At 35.8% G+C, this 19,578-nt stretch overlaps 2 protein-coding genes across 3 annotated transcripts; one reads left to right on the top strand and one right to left on the bottom strand.

The window, feature by feature from the left end:
* Window positions 1-722: 722 nt before the first annotated feature.
* Window positions 723-7,850, bottom strand: LOC128238919 (V-type proton ATPase subunit E-like). The gene is made up of 8 exons (XM_052955250.1): window positions 7,702-7,850; window positions 6,182-6,247; window positions 5,138-5,247; window positions 4,651-4,717; window positions 4,026-4,115; window positions 3,755-3,823; window positions 3,067-3,167; window positions 723-2,498 (listed from the first exon to the last, which is right to left on the bottom strand). Exons 1-8 carry the CDS (start codon window positions 7,732-7,734, stop codon window positions 2,348-2,350), a joined length of 687 nt encoding a protein of 228 aa, XP_052811210.1. The 5' UTR covers window positions 7,735-7,850; the 3' UTR covers window positions 723-2,347.
* An 18-nt stretch (window positions 7,851-7,868) lies between these two features.
* On the top strand, window positions 7,869-16,761 carry LOC128238918 (uncharacterized). Of its 2 annotated transcripts, none has more exons than XM_052955249.1 (6): window positions 7,869-7,910; window positions 8,169-9,195; window positions 11,126-11,260; window positions 12,759-13,003; window positions 13,464-13,607; window positions 13,808-16,761. In XM_052955249.1, exons 2-6 carry the CDS (start codon window positions 8,172-8,174, stop codon window positions 15,053-15,055), a joined length of 2,796 nt encoding a protein of 931 aa, XP_052811209.1. In that variant the 5' UTR covers window positions 7,869-7,910; window positions 8,169-8,171; the 3' UTR covers window positions 15,056-16,761. The 2 variants fall into 2 exon arrangements, with proteins under 2 accessions (XP_052811209.1, XP_052811208.1); XM_052955248.1 differs by having other exon boundaries at window positions 7,871-7,910; window positions 11,117-11,260.
* The last annotated feature ends 2,817 nt before the right edge of the window (window positions 16,762-19,578 follow it).

The following is a 19,578-nucleotide window of genomic DNA, read 5'->3' as shown; positions in this document are numbered from 1 at the left end:
TTGTGTGTTGTATTAATGAACATAATTGTGAAAGACATGTATTGATGTTTGAGTAATAGCTGCCACAACAACGGAATAAAATATCCAAATGCTGTGCTGTCAGACCTGTCTAATTTGGACATTAAAATATTTTGTGCTTCAAGTATGATGGCTGGGCCTAAAAAAATAAATACATTTGGTTTAACACTTTAACACCACTCTCCAGTGATGAAAATGACATTCTTATATAAAGCCCAATAAAAAGAAAGAAAAAAGAGGCCTACCTACCCTACCTATTTTTGAAAAGGATGTAGCCCTAACCAAACCTTTTTTTAAGGCCCTGTCTACGAAAGTAAAGCAACCAGAACATGTCAATGTGTTGCAACTTCATGTGCAGCTCCGAGCCTGTCACTCTTGGGTTATACTATACTATAATACTTTGGCTGGATAGTGATAAAGGCTGATAGTGGCTGAGTTTGGGATCTCTTTGGTGAGAGGCAGATGCCTACACATGTATAACATCTACTATTACTCCACGGAAGTCCCACCAGGGGTAATAGTAGGTGCTCTACACTGTCAAAAACCACTACATTTTTAATAAGAGGATTGGTCTTTTACAATGATTAGTTACGTAGAACACGTGGTGAAAAAAGAAAATAATCCTTGCCACAAATAGTCAGGTAAACTTTGAAAAGCAAATCTAAGCACTGTTGCTAATTGGTGAATAACAAGGAACATAGAACTATTGTCTGTTTTTTATTCCATATACAATATCTTTTAATCTACATAATTATTAATAACAATAATACCCTTTCAAAGTGGAAATATTAACATGTATACAAAGTCTATTATACAAACGGACACTACTGAAGGATTGTACACGGGACAAAGCAATTATCGTACATTAAAACACTGCAAATGTTAACAATGCAAGATACAATCGTAAATTCAAGAAACACAAGCAGATAGGCAATGTTTATGTAGCAGTGAAATACAATAGTATGCAAGGCAATATCAATCAAACTTATTAATACATACTTCTACACTAATAGTTTTCTTCTATTTTTCTTGTTCAAGTTTTGCTCAATTTGGCAAAGTAAATAACATTCATCTTGATAACCCGATGAGTAAGGATAGTACAAATTCATCAGTTACTAAATTTGTAGAGAATACTTGATGGTAAAGGCTAGTGCACTACAATCAAACAATGGCGGCCATTACTGAACGTTCTACAAGCAGACAGAGGGGTATATTCTAGGTTGTCAAGTATATTCAAGACCGGGAGAATACACAAGCATAAATAAAGGTCCCCTGACGGTAGGGGGACATGGGCCCAAACATATTGGGGAGGGCAAGGGAGTCCTTTTACATGTGAACATCACAGCACTCTTCTGATGAGAAACAACTATGTATACTGCAATCTGCATCTAACCCTGCACACTTGTACAAACTAAGAGTTACACACAAGTCAATCAAAAGCACATCCAAACAAATACCAGAGGTACTTCATTTCTTGCATCTTTAATAGTACTTTTCGAGACAGAACTTAATGGAAATGTGTCAAATAACGCAAAACATAGGGTTGATGCAGCTTACTTGTAAAAGCTGTTCTAAGTTTTATTACTGGAAGTATAAACACTCGGATTACGTTGATGATTGGCTCATACCTGATATGACATGCATTCTTGAACTATATATATATATATGTGAAAACCTATAATATTATTACAAATCAGTTCTACATACACAAAATCTGGATTAGACTAGATAGTACAACATTTTCATATGTTTTTAAACTGCTTTCACAAATGTTGCGTATAAATATTCCAGAGGGATTCAAGCATAGAAAGCAATTATTCAAAATGACATATCAATGTTTTTTAGTTGAGACTTTCCAAGGAAGAAAAGTTAATACAATTTCTAAATGGCTTTGAACATGGATTTCAAGAATAGTCATGGCCCAACTAAATACGAATGTACAAAATTTAACACAATAAAGGTCAAAGGAATGTTCAATGCAGTTTTACATGTTTTATGTAATGGCACCTTTATAACAGAATCAAGTTTATAATGTTGAAATTTCCAACAATTGAACTGCTTTATCGGTTCCATAAAGGATTTTTTTTTAAAACATAGAAAATCAATCATAAAGCAGTTAGTTTATCATATTAAAATTCCTTAACAATGGTCATCAAAAGTACAAAATATTACGAAACAAATATAAAGTTCTACCAGGTAAGTCTTAAGGTATATAATCATTATTCAGTGAACTTCCCATAGCAGATTTTGATATTATTGAACAATCATTTTTTAGAAAATATTGACCAAAAAATGTGTAAAAAGTTCTTAATCCTAATTTATGCATTAACTAGTCAGAGAACTTCCTGTTTGGGTTTCTTCCATAGAGTATAACTCTAAGCTCGGGTATCATCTGTCGGCTCATGAGGTCGAGTCGACTCTCTAGTGTGTTCTCCACCACAAACTTGCCACCCTGGGAGACCAGCTCCACACCGCCAGACCTGAATATAGACAGGATAGAAATTAGAGTAATCCAAAGCCTGGAAAACATCTGTCGTTTCATGAGATTGATTCATCCCTAAAGCGTGTTTTCCACCACAAACTGGCCACCTTAAAGGGGAACAGCTCCATACCGCCAGACCTGAATACAGACAGGGAAAGAAATTAGAATAAGCCAAAGCTTGGCAATCATCTGTCCACACATGAGAATGAGTTGGCTCTGAAGTGTGTTCTTTACAACAAACTTGCCTACCTGGAAGGCCAGATCCAAAACGCCAGACCTAAATATAGACAGGGGGGGATAAGAATAATCATAAGCTTTGGAATAATCTGTCCGCTCATGGGGTTGAGTCAACTCCCTAGCTGGTTCTCCACCACATATTTGCCACCCTTGAAAATCAGCTCTACACCATCTAAGCACTGGTATACTTGTTTGAAATTTAATGATTTGCTTATATTTTACTCCAAATGTGTATTTACAACTGGGCAGGTATTGAACGATAATTGAAAAGAAATACTATGTATTACAATGTACCAGTAATAAAAAGTATATTGAAAAGATAAACTTACACATCACTGCCCAGGAATGTTTCTGTATCCACAGTAACCTTGACATCTTTCTTCCCCTGAGTGGCATTTCTGTAAGCCTCAACGGCACCAGGCCATGCATCCTGGAAATAAGGTTCACAAAAAAATATTTTTACTCTTTTGCCATGAATTCGGTGTATAAACAGTTCAAAGGCAAAAAAGCATATTTTTTCTTGGTATGAATCTGTATTAATATAAAGCAGTTCAAGTTATTATCAGTGTTTTAAATTAGCACAAGCCAGACAACAGTACAATACAGAGATCTAACAGCTAAAAATTATCAATTCTGAAGAACTCCGGAGGGGTCTGTTTGAGTATGAGGGATTCATGACGAAAGCAGAGAATATGGGCTCAGACCCCTTTTGAAATTGTTTGCAAAATAATCTTTAATCATTTCAAGTTACTACTTCCTACTGTTTTTGATGCAAGCAACATTTTTTATGATAGTCTGAAGATAAAAGCTTTAAATCCCCATTTCAGGATTAACCCTGAACTGTAGAACATATGACAATGGTTGCCAGGCATTTTCAAAATGTCATATAGCTTAGCTAGTTACATTTTAAAGTCAAATTTAAAGTCAAATTCATGAATACAGGGTATGGTTTAATTGAAAGAACTTATTGATTAAAATTCTGATTGTGGTGACGATATTTGATTTACAGTTGCTCACCATAACCATGTCAAGGTCCTGCTGTTTACACCTGAGGGTCACCTCTGGTTCCAGTAGCTGATACAGACCCTGAACAAAAGATATATAAAACATTATATAACAGCAACCACTAATAAGATTTCTTGTTCTAGACTTTTCAAAGAAGTTAACAGATTATTCAAGAGGCACCACTTCTCCTCAATTTTACAACTGTTATACATATGTTCCATTTAAAATCAAATATGATTACACAATGTCACAATTAAAACAATCATTACAAAGTATACCTCACCTGAGCAATAAGTCCGATCAGGAGTTTCTTGTACCGGCCCTTGTCAGCTGTGATCTTAGCCAACTGTTTTCTAGCCTCCTCTATCAAGACCTGGGAAAAAGTAGAGGTTTATATCCATTACCGGGTAATAATACTGCATACTTTCATTTTCAAGATTTTCATGGGGTTTACCTTCTCCAATACATACATACTCTATAACGTTCTTATTGAAGTAAAATAGAGTAATGGTGCTGTAGAGGGGGAACTGTATATGAAAACAACAAATATAAAAGACACAGGAACAAGCCTTTCTACACATGCATTTTTTTCACTCTGGCAGCATGCCTATCAAGTTTCACTTGAATGTCTTGGAACACTTGTTTAATTATGGCCAAGGTTTAATTTTCTCCACAAAAATATGTTGATGACAATAACATCACAATGGCTCAACCGCCTTTTTTTAAAAAAACAGACTTTTAAAAACTTTCAACTAAATTTTTGTTAACCTAATAAGATTTTCTTTTTGTCTTTTCAAGACAAAAGAAGAAATCTGCCATATACATGTCCTAGAGGCAAAGATCTAATCATGACTATAAAGTGGAAAATCATGGCTTCTGTAGGAGATGTGTGTTGACTTGTGTGTTACCTTGAGATGGTCCTCTCTTGCCTTCAACACGCGTAGTCTCGCCTGGTTCAACAGGTTAGAGTTCTGACTAAAAACATTAAACATAATAATAGGATATCTTCCATCAGAAACATCTTTTCTTAATTAATATACAAGTTTTATTTATCGACTCTCGATACATTTAGGAAAATTAAATAGCATGTCCTGTTTCGTGCAGCCTCAGTTTAAAAAAATCTGATTATTATTATTAATAGTATTATGTGTATGGCACAGTATCATGTTTGTATGACCAATCACGGACCTAAAAACCATATACATTGGTTAATAGGTCGGTGACCTAATCAAAGATCTATTTCATGATATGTACTTTATATATATATTATCTTGAAATGTGAAGCATAATCACATCTTAACAACAGTGAATGTTTCCCAATGGCTCAAAGATGCAATATTTATTACAAATGATAATATGTGATAATTAACATAAGCAACAAAACAGGAAGCTTACATTTTCTTCTGCAGCTCCACCTGTTTCTCCTTGCGTTCATAGTACTCCATGATCTTGACTCTCTGTTGCTGAACCAGACGCCCCTTCTCAATGTTGAACTCTTCCTCCGCCTGAAATGTGGTACATGCCGTTATTGTGTGTTACCTATCCATGATTGTGTGCTACCTATAGCAACCTTTATATTAAAAACTTAAGTTAAGTCTTAAGTTAACTACAGGCGAAATTCCTTAACCTATTTGTTTACCATATTATTGAAATAACTGTAGTGTATCACTATGGTTGGCAAGATGTCACCGTACTTTGAAATGTTACCTGGCGAGGCAGATTGAAATATTTCCATGGCACGGAAAATATTTTCAAAGCTTATGGAATGTTCCATTATATAAACTGATGTGTGTACTAATAGAAAAAGTTGAAGGTTAATATGCATGCGAATCATTCAATACATTCTACTTGTAAACAAATTTAAACTCAAAATGAAACATTATGTATTGCTAGTATACTATTTTTTGTCCATTCTTATTAAATTTGTATAAAGTTTTACAATGTAAACATGTAGTACCCATATATGTATTTTTTTCGTTCATGGAATATAGTTACTTTATCAGTGGCAAAGTCAGGTCGTTGTCAAAAAATGGGTATAACCATTGACCTTTTACAATCACTGCAAGTCTGTGGTAAATACCCTGGTAACCCACTTAGCTATGATAGGTTAAGTACACTTGCACACTGATGTTCAAACAGCATCACGATGTCTGATTTTACACGGAGGACCACTGTCCCCCAAAACACTCATTTACAATCATGTACATTTACTGTATCTTATTGAGACTGTTAGGATTTGATTTCCATTTAAAAAAATATAATTTGAAAAACTTACAATTTTTTTTTTATCTTTAAGGGACCAAAACCATCATGAAAGTGATTTCTCTGTTCTTAGACTGTTCAAACAACATACGAAATTAAATTACAAATAAGTGATGTTTAAATTGAAAACTCCTTCCTTTAAACCCTTAAACTTAGGATGTTTTATTGATGATTTACCTTGGCCTCAATTTCTTCTGCCTTTTCATTGGCTTCCTGCTCAATGAAAGCCATCATGTGCTTGATCTGAAAATGAAAACGAATATTGAATGCTTTAAATATGAATGATCTAGGTCATCCCTTATTACATTAACTTGATCACTCCTCAAAAAACACGTCAATATCAAAATTGAATGCAAGTTAACATCATGAACCACTGTTAGCTGACTTCGAAAACACAAGGACAAGCCAAAATAGAAGTCAGGTTTTTTCCTGGCCATTTTGAGGCCGAAATTGAGCCCCATGCTAACACATACTTTTTTCTCAAATTTGAGAAAATAAATAAATGAAGCCTGAGCATGAAAAAGGGGTCAATTTTATACCACATGCAAGTAGGAAGTTATACATTGAATAAGATAGCAAGAAGGTTCTAGTTACATATATCAAATGGGCAAGTGGATTCCAAAGCAAGAAAAAATTGCAAACATATTATTTTTGAAAAACATATTTTCCTTGATAAATTATTTTTATGATGTGTGTTTGCTTTCAATTATCTTTTTAGGTTGTCCGGTTAGCGCAGTGGTTAGCACACTCGCTTCTCACCTAGGCGACCTGGGTTCGATTCCCATGGGCGCATGTGAGTTTGGTTTGTGGTCACCAAGCCGGACAAGTGGGTTTTCTCCGGTTTCCCCCACAACACAAGACCACACTCTCGCGTAAAATTGTGCCAATGAGAGTGATTAATATAATGTTGTAATAACTTGTTTCACAATCGTTGTAAAATAAATATGTTTAAACTAAACAGCTCCCGTTTGTATTTTGAAACTATTTTCTGTGCATTCATATTTGGGGTTGTAGGGCTGCACCACCTGTCAAATTGTTACTGTTTGTGATCACTCCAGAAATAAATTTTCATCTTACACTAGCTCCAATAATGAGCGATCAGGGTTACTTTTTTTTATAATTTTGACATTTCTTATGTATCCTTGTAACACTACAACTCTCTACCATTTAACACCGGGGAAATAATATATGGTAATGTTGTGCATTGATGTTGAATAATAATGACAAAGTTGTTCAATATATACACGACAGTGATCTAAACTGGATTTAATTTGTTATTAGACTCCTTATTTTCACATAAATATATTCTGGGTCACGAATACCGTTATATGTACACAACCTGTCAGATTTACAGATATCGGGATACTTGATAAACAATTGACACATGTACCCAGTAAGTGTTTTATGATATCTGAACATGTTTTTTGGCATAATGACATAAATAAATATGTGTTTAATAGTAGGCAATAATATTTTCGTAGAAATTTGAATTTATACCGGAGATAATTTCAAAATTGATGGTGGACGTCACGAGTCTGCCATAGTATTAAAGTAAACAAATCGTCAAAGACTCGTTGACGGCCATTTAGGTGGACTACATCTTCATTGACTTTTTAAATTTGACAAAAATTAAAATGTTCAGACTTTTCTTTAAAAAATCTGTATAGAAAAAAAGAAACTGTATCGCAATACATTACCTGCTTCTGTACATCTTGATCACTAAGTGCCATCTTTGCAGGTAAATAAACGAAATTACAGAACAAAAATCACTTCTAAATAATAGTTGACAAGTAACCGGAAGTTGCCTTTTTCTCGTGATTTCCTAATTTCGATGACGTTTACACGCATCCGGTTTCCAATGTAAACTTCATCAACTTCCTGTCAAAATGAAAAGTTGACTAAAAAAGTGAGGGTTTTTTTGTGGTCAAATTTTTAACACTGATAACCATTTTTCATATTTCGTTTTTTTATTTCGTTTTTACTAGTCTAACATTAACAAAAATATTTTCATGCCCCAATGTCTTGTGCTGAATAGTATTCCAGAATGTATTTATTTGACTTGACAGTTGAACAGGATGTAAAATAACAAAAAACAGTAGTCCTTATTAGACTCTTGGCAACATTGGAAGGACAAGCCCGAATTCTCATAAGTTTTTTTTTCCAGAACATGAAACATCAAGACGACAACATGTCACCGGAGTCTGGTGATAAAAGTAAAATGAAGTCTATCTCAGAACCTGGTTTAACTTTAACAAGTCCACAGAAAATTGAAGAAGGCTCAGAACCTGGTTTAACTTTAAAAAGTCCACAGAAAATTGAAGAAGGCAATCCAGGTTATAAGTGTGAAAAGCTTCACCAAATTGGATTGTCAAAATCCATGGACTTTGTGTCAGAGACCAAATTTGTCATGCTTAACTTCATGGGAATGGTTCCTCCTGAAATGTACAAAGGCCACATATCAACTTCGCCAGACATTGATATTGAAGAAGATGATAATGATGCACTTCACCACAGTGCCGTTTTTTCCAAATCACATCCCACACTTACAAAAAGCAAATCTCTAAGTGCATGTCCTGGCAAAAGGCGACCATATTTGAAGAAGCTAGGTAGACTAAAATCTCTGCAACGTAAACTAGACTCACCTGCTTCTGAGGATAACCTGGGTTATAAATATCATAAATATCAACATAACATTCCAACATTTGATAGCATAGATTCAATAGTCTCTCCCCAAGATTTGGATATTACTATGTTCTCAAAACATGGTATTGTTCTTCAATCAGGGTTGAGAGCTCAAAGAAGTACGAGAAGTACACCAGTCAGTCCACAGAAAACGCCATTATCATTACAGCGACAGAACAGTGATGTAAGCAGCTTAGAAGACTTTAGCTACGCAAGTGATGCTGATGATGAGTATGATGGTTCCAATGCTTCCAGCATCATGAGCTCGAGAAGTTTCAGCTACAGAGATGGGTTTCTTGACTTGAGAAAGAGTCTTCACACTCTTCCAACTGTGGAAGACGAATCATTTGAAGGCACCCAGGGCTCTGTTGTTGAAAGGACAGAGCAAGATGCAGATGACCATATAGAGGATGATAATATAGATTATGATGAGGATGATGGAATAGAAGATAAGGCAGATAATTTGGAACCTACACAAACTGATCAAACTGCTGATGCACAACAAATGGGTAGGTTAGACTGTGGTACTGAATCATATATATATATATATATATATATATATATATATATATATACATGACTATTTTTTTTATCCGGTTCTAATGTTATTATACGGCATTTGCCTCATGATTTTTAGCTCGACTATTCGAAGAATAGGTGGGCTATACTACTCGCTCCAGCGTCGGCGTCCGGTTAAAGTTTTAGGGCAAGTTGAGATTTTCACTTATAAGTCCAATACCTTTCATTCAATTGAGTTAATACTTCAAACAGTTGTTCAGGGCCATCACATGATGAGGTTAGATAACTCCATATTATTCTTTACACAGATTATGGCACCTGATTGACTATGAAACTTAGGTTAAAGTTTTAGGGCAGGTTGGGATATTTATAAATAACTTCTATACCCTTTGTTCAATTGACTTAATACTTCACACAGTTGTTCAGGACCATCACACAATGATGTTACATAACTCCGTACATAACTCCATATTATCCTCAATACAAGTTATGGCCCCTGATTGACTTAGGTTAAAGTTTTAGGGCAGGTTAAAGTTTTAGGGCATGTTGGAATTTTCACTTAAAACTCCAATACCATTCATTCAATTGACTTAATAAAATTCAAAATTATTTACGACCATCTTACAACAAGAAACATAACTCCATTTTAATTCTAAATACAAATTATGTCCCTTGAATATATATATTTTTTTATTTCTTTTGACAGGCACATTTTTACATTCTTAACCAGTTTTTATACCCCCCAAAACAAAGTTTGGGGGGGGTATACTGGAATCGGGTTGTCCGTCTGTCTGTCCGTCTGTCCGTCCGTTTTTTTTTGTCCGGGATTCATCTTTGTCGTTATTGAACAAATCTTTTTCAAACTTTCAGATATTAATGGCCATGATGTAAACTTGCGCCTCTGTGAAATTGGTACGGGTCACATGACCCTGACCAGAGTTATCTCCCCTTGATGTGTTAAAGTAGGCAAAATAAGCCCTGTCCGGGATTCATCTTTGTTATTATTCAACAAATCTTTATCAAACTTTCAGAAATTAATGGCCATGTTGTAAACTTTCGCCTCTGTGAATTTGGTACAGGTCACATGACCCTGACTGGAGTTATCTCCCCTTGATGTGTTAAAGTAGGCAAAATAAGCCCTGTCCGGGATTCATCTTTGTTATTATTCAACAAATCTTTATCAAACTTTCAGAAATTAATGGCCATGTTGTAAACTTTCGCCTCTGTGAATTTGGTACAGGTCACATGACCCTGACTGGAGTTATCTCCCCTTGTAGGCAAAATTAGCTTTGTCCGGCCTAACTCCAGGGCAAACAACCTAGACATGGAGGGGTGGGGGGTATTCGTTAGCCTATGGCTTACAGTTCTAGTTTACCAAGGGAAAACAAGGAGGGCTATACTATATGGCCCTTGAATTATATATATATTTTTTTTTTTTTAATTTTATTTTAATATCTTTTGAAAGGCATATTTGTATATTCTTTACCACATTTTCATAATGGGAAATCAAGTTATTTGAATGACTTGCGTCATTTTTGGGGTGGTGGGAGGGCAGCATCAAAGTCACTAGGTATGTATTGAATAATTTTAGTTAGGTTTGACATAAATAGACCAAACTTGGTAATATTACATTGTTATTGTATTCACTTCTAAGTCAAAGTGGCAAAGTCGAGCACGCTGTCTTACGACAGCTCTTGTTATATGAGCGCCCACATGTAATATTAATTCGTCCACTAAATGTTTGGAAAAAGAAGAGATAAAGTCCTACACAATTTCATGTGTAAAAAATTCATTGCATGGTCACATGTGTTACATGACCACGCTGAACATGCATTAAAATTTACAATTGAGTATTCATTGACTGGTATTTTAACCAGTTTTCAAACTAAAAAATATATTTATCTCTACAAGGTGTTGCAGGCAGTGGTGTTGCTGACCGCTCCAAGTTGAGACTGAACATTCCATGTGAACCAGTCATGCTGGACGATATTCTTCTTTCACTGCAGACAGGGCTTAATTCTGAGATGGAAGAACTGGAATCAGAGTTTGATGAAGGTTAGAGGCTTGGTACAGTAGCAATTATAGGATTTGTAACATGTAAAAACACTTGGGATTTAAGCTGGTTTAAAACATACAGCTTCATACTTAAATGCGACTACAAAGGATTAAACTGGTTTAAGACATACATCCTTATACTACATGCTTGTACTTTAATGTGACCACTAGTCTTGGGGATTATACTGGTTTAAGACATAAAGCCTGACAAATTATGTGACCACTTGGGGATTAAACTGGTTTAAGACATACAACTTAGTACTTTAATGTGACCACTAGTCTTGGGGTTTAAACTGGTGTAAGATATACAGCCTCATACTTTAATGTGATCACTGGTCTTGGGATTCAACTGGTTTAAGACGTACAGTCTCATACATTAATGTAACCACTAGTCTTGGGTTTCAACTGGTTTAAAACATACAGTCTCATACATTAATGTAACAACTAGTCTTGGGTTTCAACTGGTTTAAGACATACAGTCTCGTACATTAATGTAACCACTAGTCTTGGGTTTCAACTGGTTTAAGACATACAGTCTCATACATTAATGTAACCACTAGTCTTGGGTTTCAACTGGTTTAAGACGTACAGTCTCATACATTAATGTAACCACTAGTCTTGGGTTTCAACTGGTTTAAGACATACAGCCTCATACTTTAATGTGACCACTAGTCTTGGGTTTCAACTGGTTTAAGACATACAGCCTCATACTTTAATGTAACCACTAGTCTTGGGTTTCAACTGGTTTAAGACATACAGCCTCATACTTTAATGTGACCACTAGTCTTGGGTTTCAACTGGTTTAAGACATACAGTCTCATACATTAATGTAACCACTAGTCTTGGGTTTCAACTGGTTTAAGACGTACAGTCTCATACATTAATGTAACCACTAGTCTTGGGTTTCAACTGGTTTAAGACATACAGCCTCATACTTTAATGTGACCACTAGTCTTGGGTTTCAACTGGTTTAAGACATACAGCCTCATACTTTAATGTGACCACTAGTCTTGGGTTTCAACTGGTTTAAGACATACAGCCTCATACTTTAATGTGACCACTAGTCTTGGGTTTCAACTGGTTTAAGACATACAGCCTCATACTTTAATGTGACCACTAGTCTTGGGTTTCAACTGGTTTAAGACATACAGCCTCATACTTTAATGTGACCACTAGTCTTGGGTTTCAACTGGTTTAAGACATACAGCCTCATACTTTAATGTGACCACTAGTCTTGGGGATTAAACTGGTTTAAGACATACAGCCTCATACTTTAATGTGACCACTAGTCTTGGGGATTAAACTGGTTTAAGACATACAGCTGCATACTTTAATGTGTTTCATACCAAATTTAAAGCAAGAGAGGCCAACTATGATCAACTCAAAGATTCTTTTTGAAAACTATAGTGCATTATTAATCAAAAATGCCACATTGATTTTGCTCTATTAAAATATGACAGAGTGTAGACAAAATCTTCAATATGATTTCTATTTACAGCATTAGCCAGCAGTAGCCGGGAGCTGTCCAGTGCCACAGGGGGACGTCTAACCCCAATCACCCCCCAGTCTGAGGCGGCTTTGATGCTCGCCCGGATCGGAGATGAAGTTCGGGTCCAGTATGGTTCCCAGCTTACCACAGCTCTCAGTTCGTTAACACCATCCCAGATACAGGGCCTGTCATACCCGCAGCTTAGAGATATTGCCAGTACTCTCATACAAGCGAATGTTAGCGGCTGGCATCACGTTAGTAGTTTCTTAATCTTATGCAGTATAAAGTGAAAAAATTATATCTCTGCTTCTTTATCTAAAGTCACGTAGAACATGTTTGCCTTCACCCCTGAAACTGTTAGTAGCAGAATAAAACATTACATTGATGAAATCTCAATAAAGATTTATGAATAACTATTGAGACATTTTTTAACAAACAATTTATCGTTTGATATGCTTTAGAAGTTGTAGTTTAAGAAGTTTTTGTTTGTCTGTTGTTCAGTGAAAGAGATGAAGGTCTTGTCTTGTCCATGGTGTCATCAGTTGATGAGATGGTCTTGTAAAAACTTCAATTATTTTAGCAATCACTCGGAAACAATTTAAGTAATTTTATTCATATAAAAATTGGTGCTGGTGTTCACCATATCAAAATAAACATGTTTAGCAAGTTCCATCATAAGTTTTAGTGTTTTTAGTCTCTGTTGTTGTCCTCTAGGTGGCGCTGCTGATGGTGTTTGGGCAGCGGCTGGTCTGGGATGTGCTCCAGACAGGACAAAGGCAAGTAGGCGGGATCATCGACAACTGTTCACAGCTGGTGGCTGACCTGGCGGCAGATTTCATTGTCAAACAGGGCGGATGGGTATGTCTTAACATTGAAGATCCATTTAGGATTTTTAAATAGTTAAAATCAATCATAAATGAATTATATAAGTTACTTTTTCAGAGCCTTCCACGTGTGGAATTATCCTTGGTTTACATAATAAACTATTTGAAACCGGGCTCTTAATTATTTTTCATTTAAAAGATGGTGTCTATTTTCTGTCTCTCTTCTAATTTCAGAACTCAGTGATGAACTTTGACCCCAGCCAGTCATCCTCTGACAATCAGAGCTCTGCAGATGCAGACCTTGAGGTCAGTGAGTACTTTCGCAGGCACAGGGACACTGTGGTCAACAGGGGTCATGAGTCACATGGCAGTCAACATATTGACCTTCACATTCAGGCCGGGCTTCACCGTGGCAATGTATTGTTGAAGAATAACAATGATAAGGACTATGAGAATGGCCTTGCTTCAACTACTAGTAAAGACCCTGACAGTATCAGTCAGGGTAAAGATGGGGATGCAAATACTGTTCAGCCTACAGATAATGATGGTAATGAGAGAAGAAAAAGTGATACTCCAGTTGAAAATGATGAAACTTCAGGAATATTTTCAGTGACAGACAGTGTGGATGCTATGAAGTTAACAGACAGAACTGATGATGAAAACAATGCAGCAAACAATGATATATTGCTTAATCCAGTTGATCTCAGAAATGATTCCAAAAATGATGGTTTGAGGGAAAAAAGGAGTAGGTATGCCTCTAGTGTTGGTTTTGATTTTACTGACACCGGAAATGATAGAGGTGAAATGGAACAAAACACGGAAAATGATGAAGACACCAGTATGGCCTTTCTACAGCCTGCTGATGTGGAGTCTGGGTTTGATGATGATGATGATGTCATATTTGGTGACCAAAATATCGAAAATGCCGACCAACTGGTAAAAGATGGTGACCAACAAATTACAAATGGTGACCAGTATATCAAAAATGGTAACCATTTTGAACAAGAGAATCATTCCAGTGAACTTGTTCATGATCTCAGCGATGGTTCACAATATAGGGCTGTCTGCGTTCCAGTTGATAGCAGTCAGAATGGGGATGGCGATAGAATTGATGTTAAGAAAGTGCCAACCTATGATAAAACAAATGTTAATGTTACACAGACAACCCCAGTGCCATGTGCCATAAAAGAACGGGTGGGTGATTCAGAATCTAGCCAAAATGACAATAATAACAGATATGTACATTCTGATAGGAATAATGATGATGAAACTGAAATTTGGGACAATGCATTTGAACCAGATGAGAATCAGAGTAAGAATAACAATTCAGAAGAAGTTCCATTGCAGCGAGGTTTCATTCAGGGAGGAGATACACACAATGATGGCCATGATGAGACCTACTTGTGGCTGGGATATGGAGCTTTAGCACTGACTTTAGTGGCTGTGGCAGTCGGTTTTGGAATAAGAAAGTTGGCCTTGTAACTTATTTATTAAAGTGACACTCTTATTCAAAATCAATACATACACATGTATGTCAAACATCAATTTTGGCTGATAAACCTTTAACTTCTTTCTTAATAATGCCTTTAAGGAAAATATTAATTATTGATAACAAAATTGTAACCGTGTATTTAATAGCAGAAAGTGCAAAATTGATGAATGATTGGTGAATGCTAAAAGATTTACTGGGTCTACTATAGTCTCATAAGGTAGAAATACCGAGTTTTGTGGTAATTGCCTTCAAATCAATCTTGGTTTCCTTCATAAGAACCATTGTTTTCGACATTTTTTCATCCTTTTTGGGATATTAAAACAATATTAATTGTGGTAAATCTTATTTGGGAGTAAGAGTGCACCTTTAAAAGGTTCCAAAGGTATTTTGAAAAGAACATCTAAGCTACAAATAAAATTAAATTTCATTGTTAATGCTAGAGGGGGATATGGGCAATGATTATGAAGTCATCTTAGATTTAAACATTGCGGAAAATAATGTTCAGGCAAAAATGTTACATAATTGAATTTGATATATTTATTGAAATTTATGTTTACAAAACACTATGTATTTGTATGTAGTACTGCCATGATATTACAGAAGCATTTTATGTTAAAATTTTACCTTGTGTTCGATACTTCTGTAATATGGCAAGAGTATCTGTATAAATTATTATACCAGAATGAATTGCTTAATTCAAAGTATATGTTATTATATCAGGGCACCTGTTAAAGATAGTTAATAGCAAGGTGCATAACTCTGGCTGAATTATTATTGAGTCGTGTCCCCTGTTTTAACAGACGATAGTTGATGCTTGGTTTGTGGTGCTCTTACTAGCTATTAGCTTCATTGTCATGCAAAATCTTTAACCTTGACCGTTACTTTTAAATGTTGACTTTTAAATGTTGACGGTCTATTGAAAAAGACAACATAAATATTTGAAGTGTTTCAATTAAATTGTTGTTTGTTACATGCTGGTTTAATCTCAAGAAAATTCCTTTTAGTATTGAAGGTGTAATTATTTTGTTGCTTAATTTGATACTAGATAAATGTAATATGAAACAACTAATATCTGTTGAAACATTTTAAAATAGATCTATTTTTAAACTTTGTTGTTGAATATTTGTGTTTGAAAACAGACAGACAAGATGCATTATTATTAATTTAAATAAACGAGAAATGTGTTTTTACTTTGTGTAGGGCAAATCGACTCTTTCTGGTGTTTAAGTCCTGTCTGTTTATGTTAAATGTATATTCATATGGTATGTGTTCACTTTATTTTGAATCCTGGCAAAGTTATGTAATGCAGGAAATAAAAGCAAATTAATTACATGGTATAGCTATAAAAAAGATACATGTATGCAAAAGGTTGTCATTGAAAAGGTATCACTTATTTGTTCATTTACTTCAATGTCTATGCTCAGCGGTTTAAACCAACACTCATAATATTTTGCATATTCCCAAACCACGTATTTTTGTATAATTGCACAAATGGGCATATCGTCATTTTAAATATATAAAGATCTCAGTGCCCATTTAAGATATGATAGCAGATCTAATCAAGTTTGTGCCTAGCACCTGGTTTTTATGAATTGTTAAAAATGTTATACTTAAATGTCTTGTGTATTGTTATATGTTGAACTTGAAATGTGTTCTTTGTTATGTTCCCTATTTCATGTTCTGGAAGTAGAGTAAATGTTGGAAAATATCGACATTCGTCTTTAGAATATCAAAAATGCATCAGCGCATTCAATACCTCTTGTACACAACCGTATAGAAAACCAACATTTAATTCATTGATGTAAGAATTTCTCTACATGATGAATCAGTCATCTGCTTATTGCAATAATTCAATATCTACTATTTCTTGATGAAGATTTGAATTGTCGCATTGGGTACTAGTGGTTTATTCTCATTTATTTTCGCTGGATTGTGAAGACAGCTAGGAGCTGCGTTGAATCACTCTGTGTCCGCAGAAACCAGTTCTCTGTTCATATGTAGACGCCAAAAGAACATTTTCCTTATGGGGATCGAACCCACGACCTCTGGGGTGAGAGGCGGACACCTTTACCATCACAACACTCTTGCCTAGTGCTGAAACTTGTCACCATATTTGAACTAAACGCGCCCACCTGTCATAGTCATAAAACCGGTGGTTCATGTAACCCGCAATGCAGATAACGATATGTCACAAACTATTTATCATTTTATTCGTCATTAAATACTAGTACAATACAATCAGTAGCAATAATAATACAAACTTTTGAACAAGTTAATAACTCATGATGTAAAATATAACTATTCAAACGTTATTTACACAAATACGACATTTCAAACCACTGTCACCAAAGATATGATACACGATACGTTCAAATAACATCAAAGGTACATAGAATCATTTCTCAACATCTGCGTATAAGCGCAGCACCTCATGCAAATATAGAGTACCCATACACATACTTATACTCATTGAGCATTGTTAAAATGTTAAAACAATGTTTTAGATACAGGTCTGTCGAAGTGTTTGAGGTAACTAATCACTTTAAAACTACTGTAATAAAACGAAGGCGGTGCTCTTTAAGCGGCATAGACTACCATTTGTTCCATTTATTTTTAATGATGGAGAAAAGAAGTTATCTTTGTTTTAAGTCTTCCAGTGAGTGTATACCACGTGATAAATTGCGTCATAAATGCTACGTCGGATGGCAATATTTTGCTTCTAATGAAGACTTTAAACAAAGATAATTTCACTATTTCTTCACCATTTTAAATGAAACATAGCGCAGTCTACGCCGTTTACCCCTGCTTCGGTCTTTTACCAGAGTTTGATTGAGGGTTTAGTTTCTTAAAACACTCCGACAAACCTTTTCACAATACGGCCGTCTGACGGAGCACTGTCAAAACATAACTTTGGAAACAGGTTTGTCGAAGTTTTTGATGAAACGAATCACCTTATCAAACTTCGGTATTAAAACGAAGGCGGGGCTGTTTAAGCTGCATAGACTGCCCTTTTTTATTTAAAAAGGAAAAGTTATCTTTGATTTAAGTCTTCATTTTAAGCAAAATGTTGTCTTCCGACGTAGCATATATGACGTAGTTTATCACGTGGTATACACACACTGTCTTCATTTGAAGCAAAATGTTGCCTTCCGACGTAGCATTTATGACGTTATTTAGCACGTGGTAAACACACACTGATACAACGATCTACCATGAATATGAAGGAACAATCTCAAATGGAGGCGATGGATGACATATTTACACTAGAGTATCATATTGCTATTAAAGCTCTACAATTTTAGATTTCTCTTCTGCTGGATGCACAACTTCCTCCTCGCCAAATTCTATGCCATTTGAGTCCATGACCTTGGGTCCGTTTTCCACTGGAACCCAGACGTGGGTGGCCGGCCCCGAGGAGAGAGCCGACGGCTTTTCATACACGATGAAGTGTGACGGCTCCACGACCGGCGCGGCGCCACCTGGAGGCCGGCTGTGCCCGACACTGGACAGGGATGACGATCCGTTTGATATTGGATATTGGTACCGCCTATTTTCAGAAGTAAAACATGTGTTAGAAATTGAAAAAAAAAACACTTGGAAATGTTTTAGTGAGTTCAGGAATAAGACATGCGTCTATAAGACGAGTGAATCCAAATCTTTGGTAATAGCGCTGTATTCTATGGTGTCTATTGTAAGGTATTGAGCCTGGGAAATTGGGGTGAGTTTTATACTCATAAACATACTATTGAAGATCTTTAAATAATGAGAGGTCTAAATTACTAGTCTCATTTGCAAACGTTTTCAAGTAAGACGTTCTTTCTTTGTTGCCAAATTTCATTTTATCTAGTCTTCATACTTTAAGAGTTCTGTATTTTTAAGAATTTCAATCTACGTATATAGTTAAACAACTTACCTTTTATACCTGAAAAAGGAGAAGAAAGAGTTAAAAATATACATCATGGCACCGTCATTCAATGTATGTAAAGTGATTGTATACCGAAGTTTTATAGATTTCTATATATTTATAACTATTCAAAGGAGAAAAAGGAGAAGAAATTGTCAATTTTATTAATTCATCATGACACCGTTGTTTAATATTTGTTAGGCTAAGTTTGATTGATTTCTGAGTATATAAATACTCTTAATGCAGTAAATACCTTAATTAATAATTTCTTACATCGAATGTGTGTATAGCTTTACAATAACTTTTCTCTCAAGTCAATTGTGCTATCGTCAAAAAAAAGAAACAGGAACCCATCCCGCCTACAAGTCTTACACATTCCCGATACCCCTCCCGCCCGAATCCCTCCCCACTCATACCCGTTACCCCTCCCGCCCGAATCCCTCCCCACTCATACCCGTTACCCCTCCCGCCCGAATCCATCCCCACTCATACCCGTTACCCCTCCCGCCCGAATCCATCCCCACTCATACCCGTTACCCTTCCCGCCCGAATCCCTCCCCACTCATACCCGTTACCCTTCCCGCCCGAATCCCTCCCCACTCATACCCG

Source organism: Mya arenaria, chromosome 6, assembly GCF_026914265.1.
Source record: "Mya arenaria isolate MELC-2E11 chromosome 6, ASM2691426v1".
NCBI classification, from domain to species: domain Eukaryota; kingdom Metazoa; phylum Mollusca; class Bivalvia; order Myida; family Myidae; genus Mya; species Mya arenaria.
Note: the sequence above shows the minus strand (reverse complement) of the source record. Positions and strands in the feature narration are given on the sequence as shown.